At 39.4% G+C, this 10,116-nt stretch overlaps 2 protein-coding genes across 2 annotated transcripts; both read right to left on the minus strand.

The window, feature by feature from the left end:
- Positions 1-130: 130 nt before the first annotated feature.
- On the minus strand, positions 131-1,752 carry LOC101304426. Its single transcript, XM_004307993.1, has 3 exons — positions 1,000-1,752; positions 801-917; positions 131-711 (listed from the first exon to the last, which is right to left on the minus strand). The coding sequence occupies exons 1-3, from the start codon at positions 1,626-1,628 to the stop codon at positions 165-167; spliced, it is 1,293 nt and encodes a 430-aa protein (XP_004308041.1). The 5' UTR covers positions 1,629-1,752; the 3' UTR covers positions 131-164.
- A 4,493-nt stretch (positions 1,753-6,245) lies between these two features.
- LOC101304052 lies at positions 6,246-9,313 on the minus strand. The gene is made up of 8 exons (XM_004309127.1): positions 8,970-9,313; positions 8,674-8,771; positions 8,492-8,571; positions 8,311-8,352; positions 8,093-8,220; positions 7,479-7,659; positions 7,111-7,289; positions 6,246-7,013 (listed from the first exon to the last, which is right to left on the minus strand). Exons 1-8 carry the CDS (start codon positions 9,311-9,313, stop codon positions 6,503-6,505), a joined length of 1,563 nt encoding a protein of 520 aa, XP_004309175.1. The 3' UTR covers positions 6,246-6,502.
- Positions 9,314-10,116: the final 803 nt, after the last annotated feature.

The following is a 10,116-nucleotide window of genomic DNA, read 5'->3' on the forward strand; positions in this document are numbered from 1 at the left end:
TACTACTACTACTACCTACCTCCTCTCTCTCTCTCTCTCTCTCTCTCTCTCTCTCTCTCTCTCCCTCACAACCTACTTACACTAACAGCTAAGCACAATTAAAGAAAGCAACTCATAAACCTATGTATACCCCCAATTAACCTGTCGGCTAGCTTATTAATCACCTAGCAGCCACCGCTGACGGTGGCTTCGGCAGAGGAGGAGCAACCAGCCCCCCAAGAAGACCCCAAATTCGACTGCTTAGTCGAAAAGCCATCACCAGAAGCTCCAGCAGCCAAAGACCCCAGAGTGCTACCTCCAGAACCAGTTCTACCTAATTGCTTCATCCCCAAGAATATGTCCTCCTCCGACGAGACCACAAACTCCTCATCCTCCTCATCTTCTTCGATTTCCTCATCCTCGGCTTCCTCGCTAGCTTTGTCCCCATCGCCGGAGTTGTTATTGGCAGCTCCTTGTTCATCATCATGATCATCACCACCACCTTGAGCAGCTGGCAACAATTGAACCGGGGGAGACGACTCGGGTAATTTGGAAGTAGTCGTGAATGCCGCCTTGGTCCTGGTGCTTCCGGCGAGAGAGTTGCGGTGAGTCGGGCGAGGATGCGTGTGGTCTCCGCAGTATGTAACCACAAACATGTTAGGGTCCTCGTTGCTTCGCTCCACTTGCTTTCTTGCTGAGCAACCCTTTGAGCTGCTGCAGCGGTAGTAGTTCCTGCATACAACAATCGCTAGCTGCTTGTTTCCGAGAGAGAAACTCGCAAAGAAAAAATTAACCAAATAGGGAGACAATGAAAAACGTACCTCGGATGTGGAGAGCCTTTGATAGGTTTCTGACCATATTTCCGCCACGCCCACAAATCCGATGACGAGAGATTCTCCGCTGTCAAATGGCACACCATCTTCTTCACCGGGCTCTTCCTATCAATCAAACGATGAATTTTCCATTAGAAGAACCCGAAATGAGAAACAAATGAATAGAAAATGGTTTTGAAAGATGTACCTCTTCCTTGGTCGGATGAGGTGCGCTGGAACTTGCAAGGTCGGCATGGAAGGACCAACAAAAGCGACCGGCTTGAGCATCGGAACCACCTCTTCCGGATTCTCAGACTTTTCGAGCTTGGGCTGTTTTAGCAGATGTTGTTCAGGGAATCTCCCTATGCCCGAAACGGGTGTAAATCCGGGGTTGAAATGAGGGCTCTTGGTGTTGGCAGGCAGAAAATTATTCTGCTGTTGTTGTAGTTGTTGTTGGCCACTACTAGTAGATCCTCCTCCAAAGTTAGAGATAAAGGAAGTGGTGGAATTCGGAATAATAGAACCAGCAGGAGCATAATTACTAGTAGCAGTGGTGGTAGTGGTGTCATCAACGGTGGGGCTTGGGAGAAAGGGTTGGTAAAACTCCTCCAAGCCATAGAAAGCATTAACGGCACTGGACTCGAGATTGGAAAACCCGGCTGGTGGGATATGAGTCTCCACCACCTCCTCGCGCTTCACCCAATCCCATATCCACGAGGGCTCTGAGCCGTCGTAGTGAACCGGATTGGGTGTTGTTGAGGTGGTGGAGGCTTTAGTGGTGGTGACAGTTTTACAGCTGCGCACCACCGCGTAAAGATCCCAATCATCGTCTTCCATTGATTTCAGAGCCCAACTGAAACCGGCTCTGTGTTTGGTGGTACTGTTCAGGGTGGTTGTGGGAGCAGAGAACGACGGCGCTGACTTTTTTCAGTGATATCTACGGGGAGAGAGAGAGAGAGGAGACATAGACATAGTCACATAGACATGGAAGATAGATTGTGTGTTAGCTTAGCGAGAAGAAATGGTGGAGCACTGACTTGGTAAATTGTTTAATTATTTATACTGCAAAATAGAAAATATTATCAGAAAAAGGGGAAGAAAAAAGAGTGGTTTTCGAGGGGTCATGGATTTCTCAAAGAGCCACTTTTGCTTGACTTTTTGAGAAATGTCAAAGGGGGACCCGAGCAAGGTGGCAAGCCCAAAGGACAATTGGCAACCCTGTGCTTGTACAGTGGTAATCCCACTCGCTAAAACTTTAGTCGCGGACGTACTCGCGATCTGATTTGTCCTTGACGGGAATCGTCCAGGCTTGGCATGTGAGAAGCACATGCTGTGCGAGCATGTCGTACAATTGTCCTTCGTTCCGGTTTCTCGAGCGGTGGAAAAAACGACGAGGCGTGTGTGCGCGTGGGGAACGGTTTTTGCTTTTCACGTCGTGGCCAGATTTTGTTTACAAAACCCACCACCTACCTTTAACGGAGAAGAGGAAGGTTCCAGCTCTGAGGTTTGGGGAAGGTAAAACTGTAAAAGATAGATACTTGTGTGATTAAGCACATTGATTCGGTAAACCCAACCTAAATTGGCTCACTAAGTTGTGGTCCTAAATGTAGTAATCTAGCTAGTAGAAGCTGGAAGACTATGGTGAATTTTCTTTTTTCAAAGGTCAAATGGATGGTGAATTTTGTTACTATAAGAAATACCTGTATTTTGGATATGTAAGCTATAGATGGACATGCATATATTTGTCTGTTACGAGTATAGACGAACTCGAACAGACGGTTATTTGTATCCATCATTTTTGTTAAGAGTATGGATGTAAATTAATGTAATGATTGATGGTTGAGATAACGTATACTGTTTGCTCTAATCAATACGTTGATGTCCAAATGTTTATGAACCGCCAACAATGATATAGGGTCAAATGGTATACGTACGTATGTCGGTGTTTTTGTCGTTATCGTATATTGTAGTAAACTTTAACGTTAAAAGCGGCGTACGCCGTTGAATCAGGCGTTACTATTTATTATAACGGATCTCAAATACGTACCATAAATGACAACTAGTCAATGTGTACGTACACAATACATCACGGCACATCAAATTACATATCGAAATCTAAAATTTTTAAAAGCGGTTCAACCTTTAATGAAAACCGAATGAAGTTGACATGAGGCTATATGTTTCTATCTTATTCACAGAGAAAGTATAAATTAAATAAAACAACATAGTCGGTTTGTAGAGTAGTCAAGTGAGATTATTGGCTATTTGAACTCTCGAACACAACCATATACACCGATCATTTGATTAGTAGAAAATGACAAAATCAATAATTAAACACTGAAATTTAGAGTACTTCTTTAGAATTCCAAAGATACAAAAATGGTACAAATAACTTAGAACAAACTATTGTGAAATGCATTGCTTTACATATATAGATGTATCATTTGCGTGTGTGATTATGTTAAATACAGTCTAATGTTGTTAGTTAATCTATAATATTACTAAAAGAAAACTCTAGAAACACCTCAGTAAAAACAGAAGGGTAAAACTTCATTTTGGGACAAAAAACAAAAGATGCCAGGTTGATGGATAAGGACTCACAACTCAAGGAGTCTCCATCAAAAGACACGTGTGCGCTAGTGAGAATGGAAGAGAACCAAACTTAGGTAGGAAGCAGCAGCAGAAAGAATCTAAAACGGATTTAATAAATCACATTTTTCCTCTCCAAAAAGAAAACAAGACAAAACCAAAATCGTGAAAAAGCAAAAAAGAAGCTTTGCATGTACATGCAGAGGCCCGCGGGAGGGGAAACTTTTTTGGCACGCTACGCTCGGAGGGCTCAGGCTCTTACGGTGTGGCGCCGCGTGGAGAATCCAGACAGGCGAATCACAGCCGTTTAATTACGCTTACCAAACCATCCTCTGATTCCTCTCTGTTCCGTTACAACCGTTCAAATGAAGGCAAGTGATGTAATGATTTTCATTTTCTTTTTCTTTTTTCTGGTTTTCTGGTGGAGTTATAAATGAAAAGGAAAAAGGAAATGTTCATTTCTAAATTCTGTTCACCGAAATTGGGTTCTTTGTTTAATGACTGAAGAATTTGGATTACATATTAAGTGGCTTCTGATTTTGGTGAAAGAGGCTGGTTTTCTGTTTTGAAATGTTTAAATTTTTAGCAATTCTATATTACAGCTAGACAAGTATTTTTAATAAATTATTTTTAGCAGTATGATGGCCACATTTTGTTTTATGACTTTACCAATGATGAAAGAGAAGCATAATTTGAAATTCTAAGAATGATATATCGGAAATAACTTCTTTTTAAATTCAGTCTGATACATAATTACTCGATCATAATATATAACTTAATAGTAGATAACTGAATACTCAATGAAGAAAAGAATAACACAATACAAGTTGTACGTTGGACCACATTAAGCTTGCAACATCAACTTTTCACATTACATGCTTTCATGCATGATGCATATTGTAATGATTTACCGGTTTGAGAACTTGATTACTTGAATTGAGTCGTAAGTTATTTTGTCGAGACATCATTTATCCCAATGAACATTTCTTCAATGGTCAAATACTTTGATAAGCAATGAGTTCTTACGAAATTAATAACTTATTTAGAATCTATTTATGCAGAAAATAATTTCATGATACAATGTTTAGATACATACAAAGCATGCCCCTACTAAAAAGGTGTGTCCCTATATCTTAACACAGAGCTATCCCTTTGTGCCCCTCGAAAGAACATCACATACATCTTACGGATTATGGGAAGCATAATCAAGTTGTGCTTCAATACTAGCTTTGTCTAAGTAGAGAGTAGGCGTATATAGAACTCATTATACATGATGATGACCATGAAAAGCTAATGAAGCATATGATTTAGGTGTTTGAAGAACATTATGAAAGTCCAATTAAAAATGTGATTTAGGACCACCCACTACCATTCTCCCCCTCTGTGAGGGAGGGTCCAAATCTATTTTTGGGGAATAAGATTTCTGATTGATAGTTATTCGTGTCTCTTCGTTTGGTTGGATTGTTGGAACTTGTAACTTTGTAAGGGCACTTGAATGAGTTGAATAAGTTAAGGCCTAGTTTGGTACAGCTTCATTTTTTTTAAAAAAAAAAATTTTTATCTGACATTTTAGATTTTATAGTGTTTGGTAAATAAAAGAAAAACTAGTTTTTTTTTTTTTTTTTTAAATTACAGATCACTGACAACAGCTTTTAAAAGCAACCTGAAGATTACTTTTAAAAGTAGGTATCACTAAAAACAGTAGAAATTAATAAATTTTATCTTGACATCATTTTTAACACTAATATTTACCAAACACAAAACTGTTTTAATTCACAACTTATTATTTTCACAGTACAACAACATCAGTTTTTTTTTTTAAAGTCACAACAATACCATATTAGCCCTAAGAAGCATATAAAAGAAGATGCATTATGTGGTTGGATTTGGGGTAAGTCAAAAAACCCTAAACCCTAAATCTCAAACTGTTAACTTATCGATTAAGCATTAACCGTAACAAAGTTAAGTAGTGTGAATAGTCGGACGAATACGATTGACAATATTATAGACAAAAAGAAAACTAAATGCTTTCCTGGCCAAAAGATGAGACTGGAGGGATGTATGAGATCAACATTCCAGACAAGCAAAAGATATGTTGATCAGTTGATGAACTATAGCTTCATGTCTTGATCAACACTCAAAAGTCTGATAAGATGAATGATGTGATTGTCCATTTGTCCTTGTCAATGTCATGGGATCTTCAAGAGAATGCATTTTGTTCACCCATGGCAGATCCTCTCGAAAGAGAAATAGATATGGGTTTAGTGAAAAAGAGTTTATGGGGTTGGCAGGAGGAGAATACGAGTGATAGCCATGAAGATATACCTCTTTGTGATCAAAGGAAAGCAAAGATTGCGATCTACAATCAACTTGAATTCCACTACCATATCATTTTTGCTCCTTTTGATGAAACTAACCATTTCTTTGGTTTTCATTCAATTGGAAACCACTTTATGGTGTGTGGGAAAAAGAAGTGTCGAACACTAGGAGATGTGTAGAAAGCACCCACAACCACAGCACCAAGGGAACCATCTCCACCATCACCACCACCAAAATGCAAGTCATTCGTTTTATATGTATACCTGTTTCTTGTCGTTTATGATCATCTTCATTTGTAGTTGCAGTAACTAGAAAACATCTTCGGCCCTCTGTATCATCTACATCATTTTATATCACTGCACACAGGTTACTGCAAGGACCATGAACATGTTAACTGGTTGGGTTCGGTTAGCACCCGAACATGGACTGGAGGAACATTTGCTCAGCTCAATATTCAACAATAATCCTCGCAACTTATCTCTAAGTTTAACAGTTATTCTATCAACACGAAACCTAAACGAAGTAGAACTGGAAACAAATGAAAATGTACAACATCAAAATCTCTGACTTCTTCATATTGAAAATGAAAAACCATTTTACACCAAATCTGCAGAGTTCTTATTGTGAGATACATTCTACATGACTACATCCAAAAGCATGAAACACAAAGAATCTGATACCCAGCAGAAAGAATACATGGTATATTAACAATGCCTTTTCTTCAGATGTGGTGGTGCGTCGTCTATTCACTACTATACCCAAAGGAGCAAAAATGTCACCTGCTTGTGAGAGTGGGAACTGTTTCATTCACGAAAGCTAAATCTTGCTCCACCCTTTGCCTTGCCAGAATAGTAATCACCTACATTTGCTACAAATAGTGGATCTCTGTCCTCAAATTTAAACTGATTACTCGCTTCAATACCACTGGCAATTTCTGGATCTGTCTGCTCAAGTTCTTTCGTTAAATCGTCCATTGTTTTCCTTACACTCTCTCTACTCATGGTCCCTGCCTCACCAGTTGATGAAATGCCAACCATTGTAATCTTAGGAAGGTGCACATTTAGCTGTGAGCTCTCATCTACATATTGTGTGGATAAGATTCCATCATGGTGCTTTTGTTTTGACCACAGATGACTAAACCAATCTCCAAAAGGAAACCACAGACCTGATCTGTTTCCTTTGTTGGGCTGCATATAATCCTTTGATTGAATCTCTGAAGTGCTAGTCTGTAGAGAATCTTTAACATCATCTACTGCTTCACAATCGGTAAGGCAGTTGGTTGACTTGGAAGCTCTAAGAAAAGAAGCTGCACTCCTGCCATACAATGATTATAGTTTTGTTAGGACTTAGGAACGCATGAAAGAGATTCATGTACATACATAAACGACTCAGCAGTGGCAAAAGGTATTACCTTCTCTCAAAGGTGTCAACCATATAAGGGAATTTCGGTTGAATGCCAGTTGCCTTCCGTAGCCACCTATTGCCGAGAATTACCTTATCAACAGTATATTGGAGTTGCATTTCGGCTGCCTTGGATATAACACTCAGTGGTATTCCAGGGTTCCCTATTTCATCCATCATTTCCTGAACCTGTCCAGAAATGAAAAAGATACGTGAGACCCAAAAAATTGTGGACTTGTTTGAACTTATTCACCATGCGTAATCCAAAATAAGTTATCATCAGTGTATAAGAAAAAACACTTGACATGCATTGAAATTTACAATCATCTCAAGTTTACAAAACTACTTGCTTATTCGATAATTAATGTGATTTCATACCTCTGGAGGTTCCCATAAGTTATCGCCCATCTCTTCAATCACTTCTGCAGCCAAGTTGTCATCAACCACATCCCTTCGCCGCTGCATGTGCCGAGTTTGAATTAAACTATGGAAATGCTGATCTACAGATTCCTCAAGAATGTTATCAAGCATGTTTTTATCAAAAAAGTAGGGTGTATACCTGTTGGAACAAACAGTAACCAACTGAGCATCAGCTATTCTGAATTAAACTCTGATAAAACAATTGTCTCTAATGAAAGAACAAGTACTCAAGCAACAAGGAAATCAGCTTTCAGCTGATAAAGAAACAATGTAGTATTCTCAAATATATACATTTTTATACCTAATTGACTAATTCGTAATGCACACAAAACAGAGAGAGGGTTCCCTGTCGATCTTTTAGGCTCCAACCAGAAACGAACATAATCCACAATTGAAAAGAAGAAGAATAAGCAAAGGGTATTTGGGATTGAGGTCTGAATAAGCACAAAACTTACCCCAAAATTCTAAAGTAACTTCTAAGCCTATTTTAAGGAATATTTCTTTGCATTTGGTTAAACATTCCAGTTTGTTCAGAGACTAACCACGAATATAAGAAATGAAGGAGAACTCACCACTTGACCCCATCTGGACTTGCTATTGCAATATCCAAGTTTAGAGCACTAAAAACTGGGACCCCATCAACCCTTTTGCACTTTCCATCCTGTGTGTTTCCCTTTAGAAGTTTGTTAGCTGCCTTGACCTGCAAGACCATCTAATGTTCAGCAATACTATCATATCAAAAAGGTTAAGATATGCTATAATGTAACAGAAGACTGTTGTCATATCATACCTGTTTCTCATTTGGAACAAACTGGAATAAGTGGGGCTTTTCCTGCAATAAACAAAGTGAACCATGTCACTAACTAACCCGAAGAGAAACGGCAAACAACATGAACTTCACTAATACAACACGCATCCACATTTCACTACTTCATAACCAAAACAGTACTGAAGCATCATCAGATAAGTACCTTGAAATGCTCATAAGCCAAATCGAGACGACAAGCACCCACCACCCCGCTCGGAATATTCAGCCGTTTCACATACGTAACTACCAACACAAAACCTCAGTCAGAATGCAGCTAATCTCCATACAACAAAAAAAACCTCAATTCAATCAAATACAACGATAACCAAGAAACACCAATAGTACCTGCATCACCCAAATCCATAAAGAACCGAAACACCGGGCCACCATTCCTCTGACCATTACTGACCGAGGCAAACATCTTCTTTAGCCACTCAGGAGTTCTACAAACCACAAAACCACACAATGCATCCAAAATTCAGCTACTAATAAGTCGATAACTTAACTCTTAATAATCTAAGACTCAAAAATACTATCTTTATGAATCTCCAAGCTCAAATTTCCACACACAATATGATACAAACAACAAATATATATATATATGTATATATAATTTGCAGCTAAGAATTTAAAGTTGGGACCTTTTGGAGATGAAGGGTATATCGAAGTGGGTGGAGACGGCCATGAGGCCGGTGCCGGAAAGGTCGCACATACTGAAGACCTGGCCCACAAAGGCGGGCCCACTGCCCTTAATCATTGAATTCAAGTTGGAAATCTTGATCTTGGCCGGGAACGAGGCCGAGGTCGACTCCGACGCCGGCGCGGCGGTGTTCATGACGGCGGGAGGAGCGAGGGGTTGAGGGGAGTTGGGGAGGACGAGGGCGAGGCGGATTGAGGAGCGGGGGTAGGAGGACGACGTCGTTTTGGGGGCGGCGAAGAGGGAGAGGAGGTTGCCGATGGGGTTTGGGTCGGTTGGTGAGGCCATGGAAACTGATGGGCCTCTCGTCGATGTGGGAGTGTCTTTTAAGTGTGTGTGCATAAGAGGATGAGACGGAGTGAGAGAGACAACGGGGAGAGACATATCCAATGAGGATTTTATTTTGCATTTAAAATTTTAGATTTTTTTTCAGGATATTTGGATTATTTGCAATTAGGAGCATTTTATTTTCTTCACTAAACACCTTAGAAAAAAAAAATAGCATCCGTTATTCGTGGTTCGGACTACTGCGATTGGTTTACATGATGGTTATCAATTGATTGACGTATTATCGTTTCTCCTATAATGAAAGCTTGATATTGTGAGTATACTGAACGAGTTTATCACTTTACATTGGTTACATAGTATTTCAAGATTATAAAATAACTAGTTATATTGATTTAGTGTATCACGAAAGATTTGTAATATAAATTAATATATTGTTAAACAAACATTTTTTTATATATACACAATTACACACTGAATTACCAATTGTGAAATTGTCTCCAGATGGTATTTAAGTGTGAATAGAAATTGAGTAATTTGAAGTAGTTAACTAAACAATAAGCAAGTGAGGGTGTTATTTTACTCATCAAATTTCTATTTTTCAACAATTTTGTTAGAAATAGTCCCACAAAAAGCAAATGTTGCAAAAACTTTTGTCACACCAATTGAAAGGTGAATATTTGACCAAGAAAGGTAACTTATTTCCACACGACACGTCGTTCGGGTCAACCCGATTTGGATCCCAGACCAAAATAAAACCGGAAAGAAGCTCCTCTTCCCCATCTGAGGCCATCTCTCTCTCTCTC

The sequence above is a fragment of the Fragaria vesca genome, linkage group LG7 (assembly GCF_000184155.1).
Source record: "Fragaria vesca subsp. vesca linkage group LG7, FraVesHawaii_1.0, whole genome shotgun sequence".
NCBI lineage: Eukaryota > Viridiplantae > Streptophyta > Magnoliopsida > Rosales > Rosaceae > Fragaria > Fragaria vesca.